This window comes from Rissa tridactyla, chromosome 5 (genome assembly GCF_028500815.1).
Source record: "Rissa tridactyla isolate bRisTri1 chromosome 5, bRisTri1.patW.cur.20221130, whole genome shotgun sequence".
In the NCBI taxonomy this organism is placed as follows: Eukaryota; Metazoa; Chordata; class Aves; order Charadriiformes; family Laridae; genus Rissa; species Rissa tridactyla.
The window spans coordinates 41566556-41591481 of NC_071470.1; the positions used below are offsets into that span (position 1 = coordinate 41566556).

General features: G+C 70.2%; 6 protein-coding genes across 13 annotated transcripts; 3 read left to right on the forward strand and 3 right to left on the reverse strand.

Annotated features, from left to right (window-relative positions):
* The first annotated feature begins 234 nt into the window (after window positions 1-234).
* On the forward strand, window positions 235-2401 carry INO80B (INO80 complex subunit B). The gene is made up of 5 exons (XM_054204045.1): window positions 235-370; window positions 494-695; window positions 849-967; window positions 1320-1501; window positions 1733-2401. Exons 1-5 carry the CDS (start codon window positions 325-327, stop codon window positions 2198-2200), a joined length of 1017 nt encoding a protein of 338 aa, XP_054060020.1. The 5' UTR covers window positions 235-324; the 3' UTR covers window positions 2201-2401.
* A 682-nt stretch (window positions 2402-3083) lies between these two features.
* On the forward strand, window positions 3084-5184 carry WBP1 (WW domain binding protein 1). The gene is made up of 4 exons (XM_054202374.1): window positions 3084-3207; window positions 3352-3454; window positions 3568-3729; window positions 3866-5184. Exons 1-4 carry the CDS (start codon window positions 3139-3141, stop codon window positions 4519-4521), a joined length of 990 nt encoding a protein of 329 aa, XP_054058349.1. The 5' UTR covers window positions 3084-3138; the 3' UTR covers window positions 4522-5184.
* An 86-nt stretch (window positions 5185-5270) lies between these two features.
* On the reverse strand, window positions 5271-8335 carry MOGS (mannosyl-oligosaccharide glucosidase). The gene is made up of 4 exons (XM_054202364.1): window positions 7969-8335; window positions 7608-7828; window positions 7308-7501; window positions 5271-7228 (listed from the first exon to the last, which is right to left on the reverse strand). The coding sequence occupies exons 1-4, from the start codon at window positions 8309-8311 to the stop codon at window positions 5512-5514; spliced, it is 2475 nt and encodes an 824-aa protein (XP_054058339.1). The 5' UTR covers window positions 8312-8335; the 3' UTR covers window positions 5271-5511.
* A 243-nt stretch (window positions 8336-8578) lies between these two features.
* Window positions 8579-12971, reverse strand: LOC128909908 (programmed cell death protein 4-like). The gene is made up of 11 exons (XM_054202373.1): window positions 12822-12971; window positions 12179-12455; window positions 11709-11806; window positions 11478-11591; window positions 10597-10818; window positions 9856-9953; window positions 9678-9792; window positions 9290-9397; window positions 9095-9205; window positions 8851-8990; window positions 8579-8772 (listed from the first exon to the last, which is right to left on the reverse strand). Exons 1-11 carry the CDS (start codon window positions 12873-12875, stop codon window positions 8721-8723), a joined length of 1389 nt encoding a protein of 462 aa, XP_054058348.1. The 5' UTR covers window positions 12876-12971; the 3' UTR covers window positions 8579-8720.
* A 314-nt stretch (window positions 12972-13285) lies between these two features.
* On the reverse strand, window positions 13286-17964 carry CCDC142 (coiled-coil domain containing 142). Of its 2 annotated transcripts, XM_054202363.1 has the most exons (11): window positions 17848-17964; window positions 17390-17504; window positions 15612-17078; window positions 15428-15514; window positions 15184-15348; window positions 14902-15059; window positions 14614-14766; window positions 14333-14447; window positions 14070-14247; window positions 13776-13987; window positions 13286-13569 (listed from the first exon to the last, which is right to left on the reverse strand). In XM_054202363.1, the coding sequence occupies exons 1-11, from the start codon at window positions 17893-17895 to the stop codon at window positions 13313-13315; spliced, it is 2955 nt and encodes a 984-aa protein (XP_054058338.1). In that variant the 5' UTR covers window positions 17896-17964; the 3' UTR covers window positions 13286-13312. The 2 variants fall into 2 exon arrangements, with proteins under 2 accessions (XP_054058338.1, XP_054058336.1); XM_054202361.1 differs by lacking the exons at window positions 17390-17504; window positions 17848-17964 and having other exon boundaries at window positions 15612-17319.
* Window positions 17965-18220: 256 nt separating this feature from the next.
* Window positions 18221-23996, forward strand: TTC31 (tetratricopeptide repeat domain 31). Of its 7 annotated transcripts, none has more exons than XM_054202368.1 (17): window positions 18221-18355; window positions 18617-18678; window positions 18769-18856; window positions 18946-19205; window positions 19415-19498; window positions 19831-19998; window positions 20076-20243; window positions 20339-20470; window positions 20558-20621; window positions 20953-21043; window positions 21131-21272; window positions 21670-21771; window positions 21853-21943; window positions 22134-22272; window positions 22460-22534; window positions 22675-22777; window positions 22987-23996. In XM_054202368.1, exons 1-17 carry the CDS (start codon window positions 18235-18237, stop codon window positions 23110-23112), a joined length of 2016 nt encoding a protein of 671 aa, XP_054058343.1. In that variant the 5' UTR covers window positions 18221-18234; the 3' UTR covers window positions 23113-23996. The 7 variants fall into 7 exon arrangements, with proteins under 7 accessions (XP_054058343.1, XP_054058345.1, XP_054058340.1 ...); XM_054202370.1 differs by having other exon boundaries at window positions 18787-18856; XM_054202365.1 differs by having other exon boundaries at window positions 18617-18856.
* The last annotated feature ends 930 nt before the right edge of the window (window positions 23997-24926 follow it).

Sequence of the window (24926 nt, forward strand, 5' to 3'; positions counted from 1 at the left end):
GCGACATGGTGTTGGGGGGGGGGGACATGGCGGGGGGGAACATGGGGGGGGGGGTGCACGTGCCAGTGCAGCTGTCTGCATGCCCCGGTGGCACGCGCTGCCCGCGCGGAAACCGCCGCCGCGGGCCCTTAAGGCCCGCGGCGGCGGTTTCCGCGCGGGCAGCGCTCCCAGCAACCACCACTTTGCCCACTTCAAAGATGGCGGCGCCGGCGTCACCTCGCCCACACTGGGTGCGTTCCGCCGCGCCGGGAGGAAGTGGGTCCGCCCTGGAATTGGTTCCCCCCCGCCGCCTTCACGGCGGGACGCCAGCAGCGGCATCGCCGGATGAGCAAGGCCTGGCGGCGCGGCAGGATGGAAGGCGGCGAGCACGGTGAGGAGGGTGGCGATCCCCGGGGTAGGGGTTGGGGGAGTCCGGGACTCGCAGCTCCGGCCCCGCCGGGGTCGGTGGCGCGTCGCCGGGCCGGGCTGATGGTTGTGCGTGTGTCCCCCGCAGGGGAGGAGGCCGAGGCGGGCGGCGGGCACGGCTCCCACAAGAAGAAGCACAAGAAGCACAAGAAGAAGCACAAGAAGAAGCACCACCATGAGGCGGCGGGGCCGCCGCCGCCCCCCGCGGCCCCCGAGCCCGCCGCCGGCCTGCGCAAGCCCCAGCTCAAGCTCAAGATCAAGCTGGGGGGGCAGATCCTGGGCACCAAGAGGTGAGGGGCGGGGGGGCGGCCGGTCTCTTTCCCCCACCCCTCGCTTGGACACCTGTCCCCACGTCTCAGCCTCGCTGGGGCCGGGCCGTGTCCTCCAGGCCCCAGTTGGCCCCATCCCGGCCTCACGGGCCGCCCCGTGCTCTCTCTCCACAGCGTGCCGACCTTCACGGTGGTCCCCGAGGCGCCACGCTCGCCCTCCCCGCTGATGGTGGTGGACGAGGAGGAGGAGCCCACGGAGGGGGTGCCCATCGAGCAGTACCGGGCCTGGCTGGGTGAGCCCTGGGGGCAGCGCAAGGGATACAGGGGGCAGTGCCAGGATGGGGGGGCTCCAAGGGGGAGGGTGGTGGGGAGCACTGGAAAGCTGGAGCAGGAGGGGGAGCCTGCAGGGATGCTCTGGTCCCTTCTAAAGAGGCTGTGAGTGTGGCTGTGCCCCCCATGCCAGGGCAGGCTGGGCAGCACCCAGTGCCTTGCAGAGGAGCTAGGTACAGTTATGCTGTCCTGGCCCTGCTGCCCAGGGCAGCGTGAGTCGCCCCATCAGGGCTTCGAGGGCGGCCTGACCCCAGGATGGGGTGACCTTCCCCCCTTGCCCCCAGTGACTCTTCTCTCCCCTGCTGCCCGGCCCAGATGAGGACAGCAACCTAGACCCCTCACCCCTGCCAGACCTGGATTCGGAGAGCTGCTTTCCTGCCCGCGAGGAAGAGGAGGAGGAGGAAGAGCGCTGGCTCGACGCCCTGGAGAAGGGCGAGCTGGACGATAACGGGGAGCTCAAGAAGGAGGTGGACGAGTCCCTGCTGACGGCCCGACAGGTGACGGGGGCAGGTGGGGGGTCCACAGAGCCAACTGGGGTAGGGCTGAGGGATGCAGCCTGGCCTGCTGGAGCCATGGGGCTGGTGGCCCCAACACTGACCTGGCTCTGCTGCCTGCTCAGGTGAGATGGGGTGCTGCAGAGGCCCCAGAACTGGTGAGAGGGGGGCCGGGTTGGAGGCCTTGGAGGAAAGGAAGGGCCAGGGTTGACAGTGTCTCCCACGTCCCTGCAGAAAGCCCTCCTGCACAAGCAGCAGAGCCAGCCGCTGCTGGAGCTGCCCATGGGCTACAAGGCGAAGGAGCTGACGGAGGAGATGCTGGTGAAGCGGGAGGAGCGGGCCCGCAAGCGGCGCCTGCAGGCGGCCAAGAAGGCGGAGGAGAACAAGAACCAGACCATCGAGCGCCTGACCAAGACCAACAAGGCCAAGGTGAAGACGCTGCGGGAGCGCAAGGCCAAGCAGGCCCCCTGCCCCGTTGTCCACTACTGCAACGCCATCGACCGCATCACCGTCTCCTTCCCGGCCGGTGTGGCCCTGCCGCTGCTACCCACCCCGGCCCCGGCCCTGCCACCCCCCGTCGTCCTCTGCGGCGTCACCGGCTGCTCCAACCACAAGCGCTACTCCTGCTCCCGCACCGGCCTGCCCCTCTGCAGCCTGGCCTGCTACAGGAGGAACCTCCAGCTGCAGGAAGCCGCGGCCTAGGCCGGGGGGATGGACGGGACATGAGGCGGGGACCGGCCCCTCCGCCATGGACAGAGGGGGCCGGGGGCTGTGGGGTGGCCCCAGCGGGGACTGAGGGGGGGTTCTGGGGGAGTGGGGGTGTCCCGGGTGATGCCGGGGCTGGTCCCGCGGTGGTGCCGCCGCCCGGTGCTGCGGAGCTGATTAAAGGCCGCTGGGAAAGGAGCCGTGTGTGGGTCCGCCAGGACGTGGGGACAGACCGACAGACACACCGGGGAGCGCTGTGGTACAGTCCGCGCTCCCCCGAACCTGTGCGTTATGGTACGACCCGCCGATGCCGGGGGCGGGTCACCGCGCAGAGCCCAGCCGCAGCGCCCATTGGCTGGGGCCCTGCCCGGCACAGGGCGGCGGCGCTGGTTGGTCGGCCGCTCCGCTAATCATGTGCCTGCGCCGCGCGTTGGCCAGGCTATCCCCAACGCCCGCCCCAGAGGCGGGGCCCCGGCCAGGCAGGAGCGGCAGCGCCGGGGCGAGGTGGCCGTTGGCCGGCGAGCTCGTCAGTCACGGCCAGGAGGGCGGGGCTCCGCCTCCGGTTGGTGGCGGCGGCCGCCAATCCTGTCGGGGGCGGGGCTCGGTCCCTTTGTCTCTGTTGTTGGGCGTGAGGCGCGGGCAGACGGCGTCCGATTGGTGGGGCCAGGGCGGCGGCGGCGGCGCCGATTGGCGGGCGGCGGCGGGGCAGTGGCGGATTGGGCGGCGGCGGCGGTGGGGGGCGGGATCTTTGGCCCGGGCGTGATGGCGGCGGAGGAGGCTGCGGCCCGGGCGGCGGCGGCGGGCCGGGCGGCCGGAATGGGGGCGGCGGCGGCGGCGGTGGGGCAGCGGCTGCTGCTGCGGGCGGCGGGGGCCGGGGCCGGGGCGGCCGAACGGGCGGAGCCGGCGCGGGGCCGCGGCGGGCTGTAGGCGGCGCCATGGAGCGGCCCGGGAGCGGCGGCGCCGAGGGGGCCTGGGCCGCGCTGCTGGGCCGGCAGCACCAGCAGGTACGAGCAGTGGCGGGGGGCGGCCGGGGGGCCGGGCCCGGCGACGGGCAGGAGCCGCTGCCAGCGTGCTGGGACGTGGTCCTCCGGGGCCGGGGTGGCAGCCCCCCTTCCCGGGCTGGGGTGATGGTATGGCTGTACCCGCAGGCCCGGGAGTACTGCCCGGGGGTGAACAACCAGCCCTACGTCTGCGAGACCGGGCACTGCTGCGGGGAGACTGGCTGCTGCACCTACTACTACGAGCTGTGGTGTGAGTGCTGAGGGGCAGGGGGGAGCTGGGCTCTAGGGAGGTTGGGGGCTGTGGCCTCCTCCCCCGTGGGAGGGGGGTTTGAGGGGAGGGTGACCCAGCTCTGCTCCCCGCAGGGTTCTGGCTCCTCTGGACCATCCTCATCCTCTTCAGCTGCTGCTGCGCCTACCGGCACCGCCGGGCCAAGCTGCGCCTGCAGCAGCAGCAGCGGCAGCGGGAGATCAACCTCATCGCCTACCATGGTGCCTGCAACTACCCCACCTCCATGATGGACCTCAGTGAGTGAGGGGGACCCCAGTCCCTTGTGTGTGTCTGCTCTGCTCCTGAGCCCTGTGCCAGGCTGCACACTCCAGGTCCCAGTGGCAGCCCAGGGCCTGGGGAGCCACCCTGACCCGTGTTCCCCCTCTTCCACAGGGATGCTGGCTTCCTTCAAGCTGCCTGCCTACGAGGAGGTGGCCCACCGCCCCAGCACGCCACCGCCGCCCTACAGCTCCATCCTGGCCCAACTGAGCGGGCCCCGCAGCCGCCTGGGCTCCAGCAGCCTCACCCTCTCGCCCAGCTCAGAGAACTACACCAGCTGCTCCTGCGAGTCGAGCTGCGCCACCTCCCCCAGCAGCACCTCACTCTCGGTGCAGGTGACGGATGAGACAGAGCACAGCCGGGCCAGCACACCCAGCGAGGAGGGAGGTACCAGCAGCACTGGCACCGGCGCCAGCTGGGAGCTGCCCCCTGAGGAGGCGCCGGCCCGCGGGGCCCCGCACAAGCACGCCCTCTTCTCCTCCACCGTGGACTTCTTTGAGGCCGACTGCCACCCCTGCTCCGACATCGAGGAGGGCGAGGAAGAGGAGGGCGGCGCAGCCCAGGAGGAAGGCAGCAGCAGCGAGCATTTCCGGCACCGGCGCCTGACGGGGGACTCAGGCATCGAGGTGGGGCGCTGCCAGGAGGAGGAGGAGGGCGAGGGTGAGGGCACCCACCTCCTGGGCAAGGCCGGTCCCACACACCCGCCACGCTGTGGGCTGCCGGGCCAGGGGGACAGCGAGGGGCCTGGCTCGCCCGCACTGCCTGTCTGAGCCTGTGCCCACTAGTCAAGCCCTGCCCTCCCTGCTGCCTGCTAGCTTGCCTGGCCCTGTCCTGCTGCCTGCTCCCCCTGCCTGTACCCGGGGTGGGGGCAGGTGGCTGTGCCAAGGGCCCTGAGCCACGGCTGTGCCGTTCCAGCCCGTTCTGTCCCCCCCCCGCCTTGGAGCAGCTGTGGGGGGTGCAATGGGTGTGACCCCCCCCTACTCAGAGGGCGCCTGGTGCGGGGCAGAGCGGGACAGGCAGTACTTCAGTGGGGGGCTGCCTCTTCCCTCCCGCTCCTGGTGCTGCCCCGCTGCTGGGGGCTTGGGGCAGCGTCCCTGGGGTCTGGACTCAAAGCTGTGGAGCCCCTGGGGGCCCCTTGCCCCAACAGACCCCCCTCCCCTGTGTCCCACCATGTCCAGTACCTCATGTGGCACGGCTGGGCCCCGTGGTGGCCCTGCTCTCAGTGTGGTCCTGCTGGAGCCCCCTCCCTTCTGAACTGCTTCCAGGGTCCGCAGCTACTGGGCCCCCACGCCTGCCCCGTCCCCACCCCTGCGCTGCCAGTGCCGCAGGCCCTGGGACTGGGGCCACTGCCTGTTGGGGGGGGTCCCCATCTCTGCTGGGGGACGGGCAGTTCACGTAGCGTTCTCTCACCATTAAAGAGATGTGGAAGTACAGCAGCTCTGTGCATGCTAGGGGGGGGATCCTGGGGGGACATGGTTACTGGGGCTGAGCTGGGCCTCCACAGGGAGGGAGGGGGACAAGGACCTGCTATGGCGTGGGGGACAGTGCCCTGTCCCAGTGCACAGCACAGGGGGTTGGAAGGGGGCGGCTGGGGCAGGACAGAGCCACAAAGTCCGTCCCCAACACAGGCAGCAACAGGCTATGGTGGTGGAGGTTTATTTTGGGGGAGGAGGTGGGCTCATCACCTCCACCCGCACCTGAGAAAGATAGGCAGGGCCGGCCCTGCAGGCAACTGCCCACACTTCGGCTGGCCAGCCACCCTAGTAGTCCTCGGCCATCACCAGCACGACCAGTGCGGACCAGCCAGCAAAGGGGTGGCAGCCCTGGCCACGGCCGGTGCTGTCACTGTACTGCTCCCAGAGGAAGCCGCTCTCGGTGTACTGCCGGTACAGGTTGGCCACGAGGTTGTGGCGCAGCTCCCGGTAAAGCTCCGCCGCCCGCTCCCGCTGCGGCCCATTGGCGCTGGCGTAGCCGTGCAGCGCCCGCAGCGCCAGGTAGTTGATGTTGACCCAAACGGGGCCACGCCAGTACGGGGGGTCGTGCTGGGTGTTGCGCTGCATGTAGAGTGGGCTGTCGCGGGCCAGGGAGCGCAGCCCGAAGGGCGTCCAGAGTTGCCGCTCGTTGCGCATGGTGGCCAGCACGGTGGGCAACCGCGGCGAGTCAGGGCGCAGCAGCTGCAGCAGCAGCGGGAAGAGGCTGACATAGCCCAGGGCTCCCACGAAGCGGGGCCGTGGGGCCTCCCGCACCTCCCGTACCAGCTGGGGGTCCGGAGGGGGCCGCCCTGGAGCTGCTGGGACCACCCGCTGCCAGCGCAGCCCCACCGCCGAGCTGTGGTTGCCGTAGTCAGCGAAGGCGCCCAATTCCTGTGCCCAGTGCAGCTGCTCCAGCAGCCTGTTGTCACTCAGTGCCTTCTCCATCTCCCGGTAGGGCCCGGACGGCTCCCCCAGTCGCTCGGCCACCTCCCCCAGCACTCGGGAGGCCAGTGCCATCCAGCAGCGCAGGTCCAGGTGCCGCTCGTCAGGTGAGGGGTGGGAGGCACGGGGGTAGTCATCCAGCCCCGAGGCCAGCGTCTTGGGGTTGAGGAAACGCTCGGGGTGGGGGTCGCGGCCACGCCAGCGGAAGGTGAGGGGCAGGGGTCCAGCCTGCGTTCGGTTGTACCAGTCGTACCAGGCGCGCAGGCGGGGGAAGAGGCGGCGCAGGTAGGGCAGGGGGGCGTCCGGCAGCAGCCGCTGCAGCGCCAGCAGCAGGGTGGGGGGGTTGGCCGTCTCGCTGTGCTGCAGGAGGAACTCGGGGGGCACCTTGGCCCGCGCCTCCTCGCCCAGGATCTGCTCCCGCGGGATCCAGCCCTCGGCGTTCATGAGGTCCAGCCAGTGGGCGATCACCTCACGGCTCAGGGCCGGGTCCCAGCGGGCCAACAGCAGCTGGTGGAAGCCCTCATCCCAGAGGAAGCCGCGAGGGAAGAAGGAGCGGGAGGGGACGGCGGTGAAGAGGGCGGCCTCGGGGGCGGGCACGGGGTGCTCCTGCAGCGGGGACTGCACCAACGAGCGCCCGTGGAAGTAGCCCATCCCACCCAGCATGTCGCTGAGGGCAGCCTGGGCGAAGTGCCGCTGCGAGGCAGGGAAGCCCTTGCGTCCCAGCCCGAAAGTCTCCTCGAAGCGCTGCTCGAAGGCAGCCGTGTGCTGCGCCAGTGCCGCAGATAGTGCTCCCCCTGCCAGCCGCCCAGGCCGATCTGCCATGCTGCCCGACTCGAAGGTCACCTCCACTGTCCCGGAAGGCTCCAGCGTCACCTGGTGCAGCAGCAGGCGCCCACGCGGGGGATCTCCCACCACCCCCGGCAGCCCCCGAAAGGTGTCGACGGCAAAGAAGCGGCGGCGGGGTTTCCCCGGCGGGGCGAAGACGAAGCGGTTGCTCAGGCTGCTGCGCACCACCTCGGTCAGGCGGTGCAGCCCCGGGCTCGCTGCATCCAGGTAGTTGTAGCTGCAAATGGAGAGACGGCGTCAGGGGATGAGGGACAAGGAACCGGTGGGGAGCAGCAGGGGCTGTTGCGGTGAGGCACCTGGCATATTTGGGGTCCTCCCCGTTCTCCGCTGTGGGGTGGAGGAAGGTGAGGGTGAAGTCTCCCAGTTCCTCCGACGTCCCCGTCACAGCAGCCAGCCGCGACTTGTTCTCCAGGTGCGGCTCCAGTGTTCCCTGCCCATCCGTGGCGACGTAGAAGAAGAGGGAGAGGAGGGGGGCCGGGCCGCCCGTGCCCTGCGGAGGAAGAGGGGGGGGGGAGATGTGAGGAAGGGGGGGCTGTCCAGCGCTCCGGCTGTTTTCCCGGCAAACATAGCCGCCCCCCCCCCCGGCCGCCCCTCACCTCCATCCGTGCGGTGACGCGCCAACTCCAATCCCCTCCGTGTTCGCCTCCCGGTCGCTTAACGAATTCGGTTTTCAGGAACAAACCCCCGTCGTGGATCTCCTGCACCCCGAAATTCTCCCCGTCGTGCATCAGCCAACCGTAACGCGACAGACCGTCGCCCTGCTCGCAGGTGTGACGTAAACTGCCTCCCCCCTCACCTTGCTGAAGCCACATCAGCCCTGGGGACACCGGGGAAGGTGGGGGGGAGGCGGGTCAGCCTCGGTTCTCCGGGCGGGAGCGGGGCAGGCCGAGGCCCCGGGGCAGGGCAAAGCCCTGCCCCGGGGCTCGGCCTGCCCCCGCTCCCGCCCCTATCCCTCACCGGTAACGAGTGCCCGCGGGCTGCGCGTCTTCATCCCGAAGTAGACGTGAGGCCGGTAAGTCCCCCAGAAACGGTGGGGCGAGGCGAGGGGCCCGGTCGAACCGGGGGGGAGGGCGGGGGGAGCGGGGTGAGGGGTAACGAGGCGGGCGGCCGCGCTCCACCGGTTCCACTCAGCCGCCGCCGCCGCCAGGCCCAGCGCCAGCGCTGCCGCCGCCGCCGTTACCACCAGCGCCGTCCGACCCCGACCCGGGCCCCGCTGCTGTTCCCGTTCCCGCCGGGATCCGCGCTCCCGGGTCCGTTCCCGCAGCCCATCCCCGCCGCGTCGCCGCCGCTCGCCCGCCATGGCCCGGCCGCGCCGCTTGCGTCATCACGGCGCGACGGCCGGTGGGGAACGCGGCGCCGCGCTGTGGCGCCCCCTGGCGGGTGGGAGGGCAAACTGCTGGGTTCGTCCTCCACGGAACCGCCCCCCCGACCCCCACCCCAAACCCGGCCCCGAGGGGACAAGGACCCCCGCCGAGTCCCCCCACACACACAGGCCAGACTCAGCACGTCCTCGGAAGCCGCTTTATTGTGTCCCTTGCTCTCGCCCCACAGCCGGGGGGGGTCCCAGGGCAGCCCCGCGGCCGGGCGGGGGTCCCGCAGAGGGGCCGGGGCTGCCCCTGCCTCACGGGGAGGGGCCAGCAGGCCCTGTCCCCCCCAGCCGCCACCCCGCTGTGGGGTCGATGGCCGGCAACGCCCCGGGTTGGCTCCATTCACTGCTTGACCTGTCCCCCATCGCCCTCGCTCACGAAGCGCTTCCGGCCCCTGCAGAGGAGGATGAGGATGAAGGGGGGAAGCCACCCCCCCAGCCCCCCTCTTCTGGTCCCCCCCCTTCCCCGGTACCTGGCGGGGCAGGCATCCCGCAGTGCCTTGGTGATGATGCCGCGGTCGAAGCAGAGCTCCACCAGCCGCTCCAGGAGGCTGTGGGCCAGCGGCACGTCCAGGCTGATGTCCCCCAGCTCCTCGTACACCCGCTGGAAGCCCTGGGAGAGGGGGACGGTGTTGGGGGGACACACGGCAGTGTCAGCCCCAAGGGCGGGCTGCCCACTGACACACATACCCCCCCCTCCACGTGCCCCACACTCACCCGGTTCATCTGGTCCAGCGTCACCAGCCCCGTTTCCCAGAGCACCTTCAGCAGCGTCACCATCATGGCCACCGGCCCCTCTCCAGAGCCCTCCAGCACCATCACCACTGCCTGTGGACCGTGGGCATCAGTGGGGACATGGTGGGCCCCCCCCGCCCCCACCTCCCCGGGACACTCGGGACCCCCAGCCCTCACCTCGTACACCAGCTCGTGGTGAAAGTGGGGCACCTCCAGCTCCCGCAGGCAGTGCTCGGCCTCCGACACCTCCCCGGAGAGCAGGTACTCCCGCAGCAGCAGGTTCATCTGGGGACAGAGGGAGCTGGGGTGGGGACAGCAGGGACACAAGGGTGGCACAGGGGGGACAGCGTGGGGACACGCCATGGGGGGGCACAGGGACAGCCAGCAGTTGCCACTGCCCCAAGTAGGCACAGGGACATGAGGGGGACACCACGTCCAGGGTCACATCCAGAGGGACACGGCAAGGGGGTCTCCGTGGGACATCTGGAGGCACATCTGGAGGTGGGGGGGGGAGGCGTGCAGGGATGAGGCACAGGACAGGACCGGTGGGTGGCCGGGCACCGACCTCCTTGACGAGGTGCTTGACAGGGCGCTGGCCGCCCCCCACGCCCCAAACATTGTCCAGCCGGTTGACGTCGCGCTTGATGCGGAGCAAGACAGCGGCGCGGTCGAGGGCAGCCCTGCGGGAGAGGCGGGTGAGGGCGGCGGGCCGGAAAGGTGGCAGGGGCCGGGGCGGCGCTTACCTGGCGTGCTCGCAGTCCACGCGCCCCTTGTAGCGCTCCAGGAAGTCCAGGGGCAGCGCGTGGTCGGCCACTGCCCGGGCGATGAACTGCCCCAGCATCTGGGGACAGAGCGTCAGCGCCTGGCCCCATCGCCCGTCCGTGCCCCGCAGCCACCAGGCATCCCCTGGCACGGCCATGTCACCCCAGAGCATTCCTTGCCATGGCCATGGCCCCTCCGGCACAGCCGTCTTCCCTCAGACCATCCCCTGGCACAGCCATGGCCCCTCTGGCACGGTGGTGTTCCCTGAGAACATCCCCCCCGCACCGACACATCCTCTTAGAGCATCCTCCAGCATGGCCATGGCCTCCCCAGCACAACCACATCCCCTCAGAGCATCCCCCCAGCATGGCCACATTCTCTAAAGCATCCCCCAAAGTGGCCATGGCTCCTCCCAGCACAGACGTGTCCCCTCAGAACATCCCCCGGCATGGCCATGGCCCCTCATGGCACGGCCGTGTCCCCTCAGAGCATCCTCCAGTGTGGCAATGGCCTCCCCAGCACAACCGTGTCCCCCTCCAAGCATCGCCCCAGCACAGCCACATCCCCTCAGAGCATCCCCCAGCACAGCCATGCTGCCCCCAGAACCATAGTGTCCCCTCCGAGCATCCCCCCGGCACATCCACATCCCCTCAGAGCATCCCTCAGCACAGCCATGTCCTCCCCCACCAGCACATCCCCATCCCCGCGTCCCCTGCTGACACCTGGGGAGCCTCGGGGGTGTCGAGGATGAGGTCGGGCAGGTCCCGCAGCATCTTGTCGAAGGCCCAGGCGATGTCCTCCGGGGTGACGATGTGGCCCACCAGGTCGGAGAGCAGGCGGGAGGTCAGCTCGCGGTGGCTGGCCTTGCCCTCCAGCGCCAAGGCCACCGCCAGCGAGGGCACCGCGTGCCGCCGGCTGCCCAGGTTCAGCCCCCGCAGCAGCTCCTGCGCCCGGCACGTCACCCCCTGTCACCCGAGGACCCCCAGCCCCTCCTCAGGGGACCCCTGACCTCCCCCAGGGACACCATCCCATCCCCAAGGGACCCCCTTTGTCTCCCCCAGGACCCTGCCCCACACCAGCCTGGCCCCCGTGAAGATCCCCACAACCATGGGATGCCCAGCTCCTCTCCACGGGACCCTTCCCCATCCCAGTCTGTCCCTGTCACTGAGGGACCTCTTCCCTCCCCCAGGAACACTCCCCACCCCAAGGGACCCCCTTTGTCTCCTCCACACCAGCCTGACACCCCTGAAGGTCCCCACCACCAAGTCACCTCCTTCCCCAGGGGACCCTGCCCCTTCCCGAAGGGTCGCCATCAGCAATGGACCCCCATCCCCTCCCCAAGGGACCCTTCCCCATCCCAGCCTGCCCCATCCCTGAGGGTCCTTGTCACTGAGGGTCCCCTGTCCCCCCCAGCAAGGGACCCCGCCCCACAGCAGCCTGTCCTGTTCCTAAGACCCCCCCGTTTTCTCCCTAGGAACCCCGGCCCTGCCTCCTGCCTGTGCCATTCCTGAGGGTCCATGTCACCGAAGGACCTCTGTCCCTTCCCCGAGGACCCCAGCCCATGCGAGCCCACCCCATCCTGCAGACCCCCACCCTGACGCACCATGACCTCACTGGTGTCCCCATGCTCAAAGTACTCCATCACCATGGGCTGAACATTCTTCTCCAGCTCCCCCTCCTCCAGCTCGGGGACCACGGTGGCATAGACAGTGTCGCCCTACGGGGATGGAATGATGCCACCCCTGCCTACACCGCTGCCAGCCAGACCCCGGCAGGGGCTGCCTGTGAGGGCAGGGGATGGTGTGGGGCCGGGGTGGAGGGGACAGATCCATACCTGAGCCGCCTCATCATAGTTGGGGTCACGGGCATCGGGCTCCTGGTAGCCGTAGACCACACCAGGGGCACCCCACACACCCTTGCCCCCGGCACCACCTGCACCGGGCACACACAGGGTGAGTGGGGGCTTGGCGGTGGGGGTCACTGAGGGTCCCAGTGGGCCCCTGCCGGGCAGGGACTAAGCCTGGGGCACGGGGAGGTAGCTCAGCCCCACAGGGGATGCAGGAGGGGTCCCAGCCCCACGGGGAGTGATGGAGCCATGCAGGGTCTCAGCCCCATGGAGGATGCAGGAGGGGTCCCAGGTCCATGGGGAGTGACGGGGACACAGAAGGGGTCTCAGCCCTACGGGGAGTGATGGAGCCATGCAGGGGTCCAGCCCCATGGGGGACTCAGGAGAGACCCCAGGTCCATGGGGAGTGGTGGCATGACGCAGGGTCCCAGCCCCACGGCGGGGGTAGGGGGGCTCACCTTTCTTGGGCAGCCCTCGGCCCTTGCCCATGCGGGACCTGCGGTCGTGGGCCCTGCCCTTGGGGCTGCCGGGCTCAGGGCCGGGTTCGCCCCCCTCGGAGAGCGACTCGCGGGTCGAGTCCCGGGACGAGGTGCGCCGCAGCCGCCGCTTGGCCTTGGCCTTCAGCCGCGCCTCGTGCAGCAGCTTCTCCTGGGGGGTCCAGGTGCGGGGACCCCCGGCCCCCAGCAGCTCCTCGTCCCCGTCCTCCTCCTCCTCCGTGCCCACCAGGCAGGGGCCCTGCGCAACGCGGGCACCATCATCGTGATGCAACGTGGCCTCCCCCAGGACCCCCATGGGACCCCCACCACGCACCCCTGGGACCCCCACCGCGTACCCCTGGCCTCCCACATGACACCCATGGGACCCCCACCATGTCCCCCCAGCCTCTCCTGGGATCCCCATCCTCCCGAGGGACCCCCGCCATGCACCCCGGGACCCCGATGGACCCCCCCAAGCGCCCCCTGGCTTCCCCCGGGACCCCCCGCCCAGCCCTACCAAGGACCCCCGACCCGCCCCGCCCCCGCCGGTTCCGCCCCCTCCCCGGTCCCTCCCGGTGGGGTGGGGGCCGCTGGGTTCGGGGCTCGGTCCGGTGCCGTTACTTGCCGTGGAGAAGGGGGCGCGGTCGGCGGCGCCCAGTTCGGCGGCGGGGACGGCCATAGCGGGCGGCACCGGGGCCGCACCGGGACCGGGACCGGGAAGGGGCGCTCGGCTCGGCCCGACCCCGCCCCGCGCCGGAAGTGACCGGGCGCGGCGGCATCATGGGAGCCGTAGTCACACCGGGGGCTCCGGTAGCCCACGACCCCCACTTCCCCCGGCCCGGGCCACCGGGCCGCTGCCGAACCCCGGTGGCCCGGACCGCGGGGTGGGGGTGGGGGGGGTCGGGCAGAGGCCACCCCACCGGGAACCGGGGCCTGTTAGAGCGTGCTGCAGGCAGGAGCGGGTGCAGGCAGCAACAGGCAGGAAGGTGGGAGCGATGCTCTGGCCGTGCTGGGGATGCTGGAGCCCCCAGGGCTCGCTCCCCCCCTGCATCTCTTGGGGGGGAACAGGGATGGAGACGGACACGGTGACACCGTCTGCAACCGTTTTATTGCCGGTCAGGTCTCGGGGCTGTTACCGACGCAGGGCAAACCGGGCACACGCCAGCGCCGGGCCCGGTGCAGCCGCAGCGACAGCCATTGCTGCTGGCTGCCCGAGAGGTAGGATTCGGGGACGCCGCTTCGCAGCCGCCCCGGCACCTCGGCGTCGGGGGTGGACGGAGGGGTCCCCGCTGCTGCCCCCGGTACTTCCAGGGTCTCCAGGCCGTGCAGGCTGCCCGCGGCCGGCTCCTGCGGCTGGGCACCGTTGTCCGAGCCTGGGCAGGGAGAGGAGACAGGAGTCAGGGTCCATGATGGGGATTCCAGACCCTCCTGCTGGTGGCGGCCACCCCGAGAGGTAGCTCTTGCCCCCACCCTACGCTTCCCGACACCAGCCTTGCCATCTGCCGGAGCCTGGGATGGCCACAGCCCATGGGACAGCCAAGCGCGGCCATCCCCTTTCCCCCCCCTCGCAGTGACTCACAGCAGTGGCGCAGGGAGTGCCAGGGGCGGGGGGGCACACCGGCCAACCCGCCGGGCTGCTGCAGGAGGCAGAGGATCGCCCCGTCCATCTGCTGGAAGACGCGGAGGGACAGCAGCGACTGCCGGGTCTCGGGGGCCAGCCCGTAGCGCTCGGAGCCCACCAGCTCCCGCACCAGCTCGAAGTCCTGCCGCAGCTGCAAGGCTCCCTGCAGGCTGGGGCGGGCACCAGTGGCACTTAGCCTGGCTACCCCAGCACTGTCCACACTAGCCCAGCCCCACCGCCACTGCCTGCTACCTGAACTTGATCCTCTGGGCCAGGATGTGGTCCATCCATGCCTCCAGGAAGGCCGTGGTCACCCGGGCCAGGGCGGGTGCTTGGGCATCCCGGGGCAGGAGCTGGGCGCCCTGCAGCACCTGGCCCAGCACCGCCTGGGCCGCCGCTGCCGCGTACTCACTGGGGGAACTGGGCAGGTCTGCGGAGGTGCGGGGGGACACCCGGTCAGCCCTGCCCGCAGCCTTGCCCACAGGCCAGCCCAGCACCGAGGCACCCCTACCCACCGGCGCGGAGGCCGACCCTCCAGTGCTTGCCCAGCGGCATGGTCTGGTCGAAGATCTCCGCTGACATCCGCTTGCAGTTGGTGGAGAACATCTTCAGCACGTCCCCTGAGAAGAGCTGGGGGACAAAGTGAGGGGAGGCGGGGATGGCACGCTGAGGCCACAGCACTCTGCGGCTCCCCAGGCCGTGCCCAGCTGGAGCAGAACCACGGGGTCTCTCCTGGCACAGCACGGCACAGCTCTAGCTGGCTCCCAAAGGTCCACCTGCCGTGGTTGGGCTGTACCTGGATGCTGGCAGCCATGGAGCGAATCTGCTGGCACAGCTGGTGCTCCTGGTGGGACAGCAGGGCAGGGGGCAGGTGTCGGGGGGCATCCCCAGGCTCCGGGAAGGTCCCACTGACCAGCACCACCAGCCTGTCTGTCTCCGTCTTCAGCAGCTACAGGGAAGAGGGGTGAGAGAAATCCTGCCCGGTGGCCAGCCCCAGCCCCACAGCCCCCACAGGGAGCTGGCTGACCCCCCGGGACAGGACCCAGCCCCACACATGGGTCCCCAAGCCCTGCCCGCTGCGTACCTGCAGGTCCCCCTGGGTGACGAGCAGGAACTGGGGCAGGGCCCAGGCCGCCAGGTACCGGCAGGCTCTGCCCATCAGCCAGGAGCAGGCAGCCTGTGCTGTGGCCAGGCAGCAGCCCAGCACCTGCAGGCGCAGGCAGGGCGAGCCGGGGGGGTGGCCTGGGGGAGGCAGGCGATGAGAGGTGTCACTGGGGTCAGGGAGGGGAGCGGCACCCGGCAGGCGGGGGTCCACCCAGAGCGGACCCCCAGCGTGCCAGTCCCTGTCTGCCGAGGCCCCACTCACCGGGCAGGCGGGCGGGCAGGGGTCGCAGGCAGCGCAGGGCGAAGGCCAGGGCTGGGTAGAGCCGCTGGAGGCATCGTGCCGTCCTGCTCCACACCGGCCCTGCTGCCGGCACCGGCTCCCCCGAGCACTTGTCGGACAGACCCGAGCCCAGGGTGCGGGCAAAGTCTGCGGGGGCGGACACTGGTCAGCAGCCCCGTGACACCCTCCTGGTGGCAGCCCACACCCCACGCCCCGCACCCCGTACCTTGCTCCCAGCTCCGGAGGACGCCCCGGCAGAGCAGGCGCAGGCAGAGTCGCCCCAGCTCCTCCTCGCACTCCCGGGGGACACGGGCTGTGGGGGGACAGGGTGTCAGAGCCAGCTCACCCCACAGAGGCACCAGGGAGCCACTCCCCTGCACCACCATCCCCCAGCCCCGGCCCCCACCTACCCTGGGCGAGAGCACGGCTCAGCTCCCATGCGGCGGCCGTGGCCCCACTGGCCCCGTAGTGCGGTGGCCCCAGGCGGTGCCCCAGCACGGTGCTGGTGGCCCCCCAGAAGAGCGGGCGGTACTGGGCGTGCAGGGCCTCGGCCGCCGGTGCACGGGAGGCGTCCAGCCACCGCACCGACTTCCAGCCGGCAGAGCTTGGCCTGGTGGCCATGCCCAAGCCGGCCACTGGTGGCTCCAGGGACTCCGGGCTATCTGCCACCACCAGCTTCTCCTGCTTGGGCCCATGGAGGATGTGGTGCCAAAGGCTGTCGGCGGAGGCCACCAGCGCCCCCAGGACGAGGCCCATCAGCTCCTCGTCCTCCCTGCATAATGCCTGCAGCTCCCTAGCGAGGCCCAGTGACTCCTCCCGTCCAGAGGGTCCTGCATCCGCTGCTGTGGTGCCATGCTCTGGGGGCCAAGGCACTGTGGCGTCCTCCCAGCAGACATGTTCTGCCCCACTGCCACCGTCCCGCAGCTGCAGGAGGGGCTGGAGCCGCTTGGCCACCAGCTGCCCCCGCTCAGCCGCCAGTATCCCCAGCACCCTGGCCACGGGGAAGGCATTGGAGCGGTCCCCAGTAGCCCCGTGGCAGCCGGCGATGCCAGTGGGCAAGCATCTGGCGATGCCCAGCTCCAGGGCCAGGTTGCCCACCACTTGATTGTAGATCTCCAGGCCCTGAAAGAGGTCGGAGAGCAGCGCCGGGGGAGCAGCAGTGGCGGGGCTGGCCCGCGCCAGCCCCCGCAGCCGTGCCTCGACATGGCGCTCAGCCAGCCGCGCAGCGTGCAGTGCCAGCAGCAGCAACACCCGCCGCATGTGCGCCACCGACTCGTGCCGGCGCAGCAGCAGCGGCCGCAGCCACAGGTCGCTGCGCATCCGCCGCCGCAGCCCGCTCCAGTGGCCAGCATGCGTCCGCAGCTCCTGGCAGAGCCCCCGCAGCGGCTGGGTGGCCCCCAGCTCCCCTGCCGGCGGCTCCGGCCGCTCCACCAGCACCAGGAGCCGGCGGAGGAAGTCGGAGGCAGCCTTCAGCCGGCGGCTGTAGTCGCGGACGAGGCGGAGGTGGTGGCGGTGCTGCAGCAGGGCGTGCAGGGCAGCGCCGCGCTCAGCCACACGTGGGTGGACGGGGTGGTAGGAGAAGGCAGTGGCGGCGGCGCTGTCACCGGGCTGGGGCCGTACATGGCCCCGGAAGGTCTCGGTGCGGGGGTTCTCCCAGACGTAGAGGCAGCGGTGCAGGCCTGGGAAGCTCTGCTCCAGCAGGGTCAGGAGGGCCGGCATTTCCTCCTCCTCCTCCTCCTCCTCATCCTCGCTGCTGCCGTAGCTGCGCTCGCGGGGCCATGAGGGCAGCAGGCGCCGCAGGCCGGGGCTGACGCAGCTGCGCAGCATGGCCTCCGCCTTCTGCAGGGAGCGGGCCAGGCCCCCCAGGGAGCTGCTGCCTGCAGGGGCGAGGACCCTGGGTGTAGGGCAACGCTGGGGCAGCCTCTGCCCAGGGCTACCCCAGCTCTGCCCTGGCACCCACAGGGGACAACAGGACAGCCACCTCCTATACCTTGAGACCCACTGCCCCCATGGGCGCCCGGGGAGCTCCCAACCCCTCCTGGCACAGGATCTGTTCCAGCGGGCTGCATGTAACATACTTGTTACATGCTAATTACATGTTACTTGCTCATTTGTCACCTGTCCTGCCCCCTGCAGCCGCCCACCCCTCCCAGGATGCCCCACCCCCCAGCCTGGTCCAACCCCTCACCTGTCTCGGCGGGCTCCCTGCCGGTAGCTCCATCCCCCGGGGCGGGCAGGGGCGGGCGGGCCGTCAGGAGGAGGAGGATGAGGTCGCTCAGACCGGCGCCACCGCCTTCACCCACCTACGAGGGGCCGCGGACGGCTCAGGACCCCCACGTCGAGGCGGGGGGCGTGGCTACCAGCGAATGGGCGGGGCTAGAGGCGAGGGGGCGTGGTCTATTTGTGTTGCCCCCGCCCCTTCTATTGGTAACCGCGGAGTGGCCCCATCTAGGCCACGCCCCCCGTCAGACCACGCCCTCTCTGATGGGAGGGGGGCGTTGTCAAGGAGAAGCCTAGAGCGGCCTTGGGCCCGGTACCGCCGAACGGCGGCTCCCGGCCGTTTGGCGGCACCGGGCCCGAGGCCCAGCCGTTGTCCCCGGGGAGGTGTCAGAGCCCGGGGGTCTCCTCGTCCGTTCGGGGCCTCACCTGCAGGCAGGGCTCCCCGGCGCGACGCTCAGGGCCGCCGTCCTCCATGCTGGGCCATCCCCGGGGGCGGCGGGAGGAAATAGGCTTAGGCCGCGCCCGCCCTAATCCGGAGGAACGGGCAGGGCTGACCCGCTGGGAGGACAGCGCCGCCGCGCCTGGTGGAGGGAGGGGTTCCCGGGAGGAGCGGGAGGCGGCCGGGCCCAGCGGCTTCAAGGGGACGGCGGGAGGGGACGCGGAGCCCCGGTCCCTGCTTGGTGCGGGCCTTGCGGGCCGCCGTCCTGCCCACACCCAACATGACAGCTGGGCAGCCTCAGTCCGCGCCTTGCCCCACTTCCGGCTCGTGCTGTGCCCCACTTCCGGCGAGTCCGGAGGCGGTGGCCCAGGGCGATGAGGGGGGCTGGCGGGACGCGGGACCCGGCCGGGCCGGGCTTGGGCGCCTCTAGGCTCTGGGCTGACCCCTTCGTGTGCCCCTGGGGCTGCGTGCTCTACCCGAATGGCTGGAGCGTCGGTACGGGGCGAGAGGGGGCCGGGAAGCGGAGGATCACGGAGTGGGGGGGTGTCCCCGGGTAGGGCCGGAGGGTCCCGGTGCGGCCAGGCCGGCGACTATGAGCTGGCCCGCCGGCGCTGGGGACTCCTGCGGGGCCGAGGCCGAGGCCGGTGCTCGGTGGGGCGGGGGTGGGGTGCCGGGGGTGGGGAGAGTCCGGCCCCGCCCCGCCGCTGCGTTTCGGTTTCGTTTCCGATGGCTCAGAGCTGGCTCCGCTTCCCGCAGCGCCCTTCTGTCCCCGGCATTGCCTGCCCGGCGCCGCCGAGGCTGAGAGTAGCGGGCGGCAGGTACGTGGGGAGCTGGGGGCAGCGGGGGCTGGGGCCGGGAGCCCCGCGGGGGGCAGTGCCGCCTCCCCCGGCCCGGTGCCGCCGCTGCAGCTCCCGGTGCCGCCGCAGACAGCCTTCCGCATTGTGAACCGCGGCACGAGTAGGGAAGCGTCCGGGACCGGGGACGACTTCGGCCACGGTGAGTCGGGGAGTCGCCGGGCGGAGGTGTCTGTTAGGGGTCCCGATACTCGGGAGCTGTCGCTGACGATCCCAGTTCTCCCTGGGCAGGCCCGGGCTTCTGGTACTCCCCCAGCCGGCTGGAGGAGTCCAGCGAGGAGGAAGAGCAGTATGAAGAGGAGGAGGAATGGATTGGCTTCAGCCAGCACTGGGACGCGTCGAGTGAGAACAGCGACGCCCCCTACAACTTCTGTGGGTTCAAGAAGTCCTTCTTGTGTCAGGAGCCTCTGCCCGCTCATCCGCTTCCAAGCGCTCTTGAGGTGAAGATGCACAGGCTGCCTGCACCCTGGAGGCACCAGCTTACAGCTGAGGTGAGGGGCACCCTCCCTGCCCACGGGCTGCCGGTCTTCTGCCTGTTTCTGCTCCCCACGAGACTGTTACTTAAGCCAAGTCACGTTTTCCAGTCCTTCCCGCCTCCTCGGGGAAGCAGGGGGCTGGGGCCTGGCGTGCCCGGGGCCATCTCACTCTCTCGGCCACGGCACAGTGCCGGCTGCTGGTGCTCACAGAATTTCTCCCCCAGGAAGCAGAGAAGAACGCACAGGAGCTGGTGGCAGAGGAGGAGCGGATGAAGAGGAAGGCAGAGAAGAAGAAGCTAAAGAAGAAGGTGGGTGCGCCCCACAGGGAGTTCACCTTGCCAGCCTGCAGCGTGTGGGCAGCTGCCTGCATTTCCCTTCCTCCTGAGCCTCATTGTTGCCCTGGGTGGGGAAGCTCATCTTGGGGCCAGTCTGGAGCTTGCTCCCTCCTACCCCCAGCAGCACCGAGGCAGAGCTGCAGCATCATAGAATCATAGAATCTGTTGGGTTGGAAGGCACCTTTAATGATGACCTAGTCCAACTCTCCTGCAGTAAGCAGGGACATCTTTAACTAGATCAGGCTGGGTGCAGGTCTGCGCTGTTCTGGCTGGTGCCTGCTCACGGCTCGCTCTCCCATTTCCAGAAGCAGAAAGACCGGAAGAAACGAGAGAAACTGGGACAAGAGCTGAAAAGCAAGCAGGAGGACGAGTCAGTGAGTGACTGTGCCGGGCCCTTGCTTCAGTCCCTGCCCAGCATGGGTGCTACGGCAGCCAGGCCACGTGGCCTTCGGGGGTCCTGTAGGTCTCTGAAGGTGGGACGCTGTGGGGAGAGGGGCAGGCAGGCAGAACCCCACAGCCCTGGCTGCCATCTCCTGCCCTCTCCTTCCAGAACACCTCATCCTTGAACAGCCCTGTGGGAGCTGGGCACCCACAAAACAGCAATGCTGAGGAAGGGGAGGGTTGGCTGAGCCCCAGCCCCTCCCCATGCCTTGGGGACAGTGCAGCTTCCTCGGGAGAGGAGGGAAGAGGCCAGGAGACTAAGGCGGGGGAGATGGAGGTGAGGACTCTTGGTGCAGGTTCCAGCCTGGCACAGGGTCTGCCCTGTGGACAGCCCTGGGACTCTGCCCACCTTACCCACTCTGCCTCTCCCAGGATGAGCTGGACCTGAGCTGCACCTTCGTCTTCAAAGCCCGTCAGAAAGCGGGCGTGAAGGTGCCGGCACCTGGGAAGGAGAAGCCGGCTAGGACAGACAACACAGAGCCAGGCAAGAAGGTACCGGGGAAGGTAAGTTAGAGCCTACAAGGCCCTGGGGAGGAACCTGCCTGCCCCGTGGCACCCAAGCCCTTGCTGCCCTGCCTGCCCACCCTGCAGGCACCCGAGCCCGAGCCTGTACCCCTGGACACGAATGTGGTGCAGCAGAGCCTGATTCTCGCAGGTCAGTGTCTTAGTCCTGCCCAGGCAGTGAGAGAAGTGGGTGGGCACATGGGGGCTCTGCCTTGCTGCTTCCCAGCTCCATGGGTAGCTCTGCCCCAGGAGGGTTTGTGCCAGGGCGCTTTGCCATCATGGCTCTTTGCAGGCCATTGTGGCCCTGGGCTGTCCACAAGGTGCCTTTCCCTTGAGGCTGGGTGACGGCATAGCCGCTGTCTCCTCTGCAGCCCCCACTGCTTGTACCCAGCAGATGCTTATGTCCCCACTGCAGGCAGGGGACACAGCTCTGCTCCCCAGCTGGGCTGGGGGGTCAGCGGCAAGCAACGCTCTCCCCACAGGCCGTGGCAACGAGGCAGCCCAGAAGGGCCACTACGCTGAGGCGGTGCAGGCCTTCACGGAGGCCATGAAGCTGAACCCCAGGGAGCACCGGTGAGCGATGGGGCTGGGGAGACACATTTCCAGGGGGCTCTGGATTCTGGCTGGCTGCGGTCAGCAGTGACCCTGCTTTCCTTGCAGGCTCTTTGGGAACCGTTCCTACTGCTACGAGAAGCTTCAGCGCTACAAGGAGGCCCTCAGGGATGCGCAGGTGTCGCTGGGGCTCCAGCCCGGGTGGCCCAAAGGCTTCTTCCGCAAGGGCAAGGCTCTGCAGGGGCTGAAGGTACTGGGGCTGGGTGGGGGGTGCAAGGTGCCAGGGCTGGGCAGGAGGGGAGCTGTGGGGTGCTGGTGGTACTGGGTGGGGAGCTGCAGGGTGCTGGGGCTGGGGAGGGGCTGCAAGGTGCCAGGGGGGTTGGGGAAGGGCCGCAGGGTGCCAGTGGGGCTGGGCAGGAGGGGGGCTGCAGGGTGCCAGAGCTGGGTGAGCTGGGTAGGAGGGCTTCAGGATGCCAGCAGGGCTGTGGGGTGCTGGAGATGGGTGAGCTGGGTAGGGGGGCTCCAGGGTGCTAGAGGGGCTGGGCAGAGCCCTGCGTGGAGTGGACCAGGGGCAGAGTGTCGAGGCTGGCCAGGCAAGGGGCCAGCGTGGGTAGCAAGAGCTCAGCCCCTCTCTTGCTGGTTCCCAGCGCTATGCTGAGGCCGCCAGCACTTTCGAGGAGCTGCTGCGCCTGGATGGTGCCAACGCCGAGGCGGCTGCCCAGCTGGAAGCCTGCCGGGCCCTGCTGCGGGTGAGTCCCTGGCCCTGCCATCTATGGCCCCACTATCCCTGGCTGCTGCCCCACAGAGCCTGACCTTCTCTCCTCCTGCAGCAGAGCAGCCCCCGCAGCCAGAGCAGCTCAGGGGGGGTCCCTGTGTCCCCGTCCCTGCTGGAGGCTGGGGAGCCACCACTGTCTCCCTCCGGTAAGGGACCTCGTTGACGGTTTCACTCTGGGGCTGTTGGCAGAGCTGGCAGCTGGGGGGTGTGGGGTGACTTGGGCTGTGATCTCGGAGCTGGGGAATGTCTCAGGGCGATGCTGGGACTGGGGCTGGCCCACAGTGGGTGCCACGCCAGCCCATGGAGCCCACTGAGCCTGTCCCTGCCTCTCATCAGGGGAGTGGGCAAGTGGGAGCTGCCAGGACACAGACACAAGTGGCTTTGTGACCGTTGTGAGCTCCAGGAGCCAGGCGAGGGGCCAGGGCCAGGCCCCGAGCAGTAGCCAGCAGACACTGCCTCGGACCCATCCTGCCAGGTAGGGCTGGGGCTGGTGGGGACAGGGTGGCCCCATGCCTGGCTGGGACAGGGGCTTGTGCTCTAGTGGGGGTGGTGGGCAGCAGCGGGTGGATTGCAGAGCTCCCATGGAGCTGGCAGTGCCGGAGGGGTCCTTGAGCTGGTGCAGGACAGAGCTGGCTGACGGTGACGCTGATGCGGTTTGGCAGGGACTGCTATCCCCTCTGGGTGGGGAACATCACCCCCAGGATCAGCAAGAAGGTGCTGCAGAGCTCCTTCAGCCCGTGAGTGTGTCTCCATGCTGAGCTCCCCCAGCCCCGACGTGCCCCCAGTGCTGTGCCTGTCCCCATTCCCAGTGCTTCTGGCCTGGGAGGCGAGCCTTGCAAGGGGGCCACAGGGGGGTCTCTAGCGCTCTGCCCCGCAGGTTTGGGGAGATCCGCTTCATCCGGATGCTGCCAGAGAGACGTTGTGCCTTCATCAACTACACACGGAAAGTGGCAGCGGAAGCAGCCTACGTGGCCATGCAGGTGAGACAGTGGTGGGCACCATGCCATGGAGCCCCACAGCCCCTCGGGGCCGGAGGAGGGGGTCAGGCAGTGCCGGGCATGGGACATAGGCATGCCTGTCCTGGGCTCGGCTCCCTCCTGCCCTTTCCTCAGCTCCCTCCTGCACTTTCCCCGTCCCTGCCTTGGGGGGTTGTTGCTGCCAGCTCAGCTCCCCCTTCACCTCCCCTCAGGATGCCGAGGTGGAAGGAAGCAGGCTGGTGCTGCAGCTCAAGCACCCCTCCCACGCCACCCCGTCCCCCCGGTGGCACTCGGAGCCCCGCGGTGAGGTGGGTGCCCTCCCCAGGGGGCTCCTGTAGCCAGGGGGTCTCCCTAGCTAAACTGCAGTGGAGCCGGACCCCGCGTGGTGCCTTCCTGCCTGCATGCTGTGAAGGAGCCGGGCCCCCTCGCTGCACCTTGGATGGCTGAGATGGGGCAGTGTGGCTCCCTGCCTGTCCCATGCTGGGTTGGGTGTGCTGGCATGGTGCCTGCCAGCTGCACAGCCCTCCTGCCATGGAGTTATCAGCCACTGTGGACATTGACCCCCAACCAGAGGAGCCTGCTCCTTCCTGCCTGAGCCTGGGGCCTGCCTGCTCTGCCCCCCCAGGGGCCTGGACCATGAGCGGTGGCTCCTGGCCCCACCCTGGGCTTTGGTGCCCAGCGAAGGAGGAGCCGGGGCACCCGGTGCCAGGTGCCTTCTGCTCAACAGGGGGTCTTGGGGTGGGGGCTGGCAGCGGGACCCCCACCCTGCCCCCCGCCTCCCCCGCTACCATGGCTGCTGGGGGCTCTGCAGGGGCCTGAGCCTGCTTTTGCCCTGCCTGTGCCTTGCCCTTGGGGGACCTGCCCCCCTCCTGCCCCCTCTGTGGGTGGGGGTCCCCCCTGCTCCTAGTGCCTCAAGGGGCTGCGCCTTGTGGGGCTGCCCCTGGCAGGGGGCTGTGCTGTCACACCCCCCCTGTCCTGTCACCCCCCCTCCCCTCCTGTCCCAGCCCTACCCAGGGGACACCTGCGTCCTGCCTCCTCCCAAGTCCTGTGGGGCTGGAGGCCACAGTGGGTCGGTGCCCACCCTGGAGCGCCTCATGCCAGGGGGAGTTGGGCCGCAGGCAGCAGCATGGGGCTGTGTCTGGGGACAGCCATCACCCCCACCTCCTTCAGGGATTTTGTACCTGATTTGGGTTTTTCTGAATAAAACTGCGAGTCAGCGGCAGCCGTCTAGTCCTTCCCTTTCCCTCCAGCCTTGTTGCCTGACAGAGCCAGCCTCCTGCAGCCAGAGCTGCCACCCTGGCCCCAGGGGCTCGGGGACGCAGACCTCCGCTGCCCGGGTGCCTGACGGCTCCTCTCCCGGTGTCGGTGAAGCTGCTCTTCCCCGCCCCGGGCTCTGGTTCTGCATCCGCTGGGGCTCGGGGGGGAGGATCAGTGCCGGGAGCTGCCGGTGCCTGGGACGGGCCCCTGGCTGCTTCCCCCCCGGCCGCTCACCGGAACACTCTCCTGGGGCTCCGGCCGGTCCCGGTCCCACCGGCGGCCAGCAGGGGGCGGCCTCGGCCCGGGCGGTGGCTCCGGGAACCGGATCCGTCCCGGCCCCGTGTGGGGCGGCGTTGGGCGGCGGCGGCCCCCGCCCCGATACGGCTCCGCGACGTGCCCCGGCCTGGGGCGTACCCGGGCGCGGGTACCGGAGACCCAGCACCGGGTGTGCAGCACCCGCCGCTGCAGAGCCCCCCGGGACACGTCCCCCGAGCCCTCTCCACCGGCCGACCCCTCCACACCGGGCCGCGGCAGCCCCGCAGCTCCCCGGCCTTTCCGGGGGGAACGGGTCTGCCCGGAGACCGGGACCACCCGGTCCTGCACGGGGACCCCGGGGTGCTGCCTTAGCCCGGGAACTAACGGGGACCCCCAGCTCCTGCAGCCGGGAGCGCTCCCAGGGACCGCCCCAGCCCCGGCACCCGGGCTGCGGGGCTGGGCCGGCCCCGAGGCAGCGGTGATGGCCGCGGCGCATCCTTCCTGCCGCTCTCTGCCGCGGACCCGGGGCGGGGGGACCCCAACGCCTCCTCTCCCCCACCGGCCCGCGCGTTCCCGGGGTCCCCGGCAGCGGGGGGGGTGGGGGTCTGGCGGGAGGCGGGGGCTGTCGCAACGGGGACAC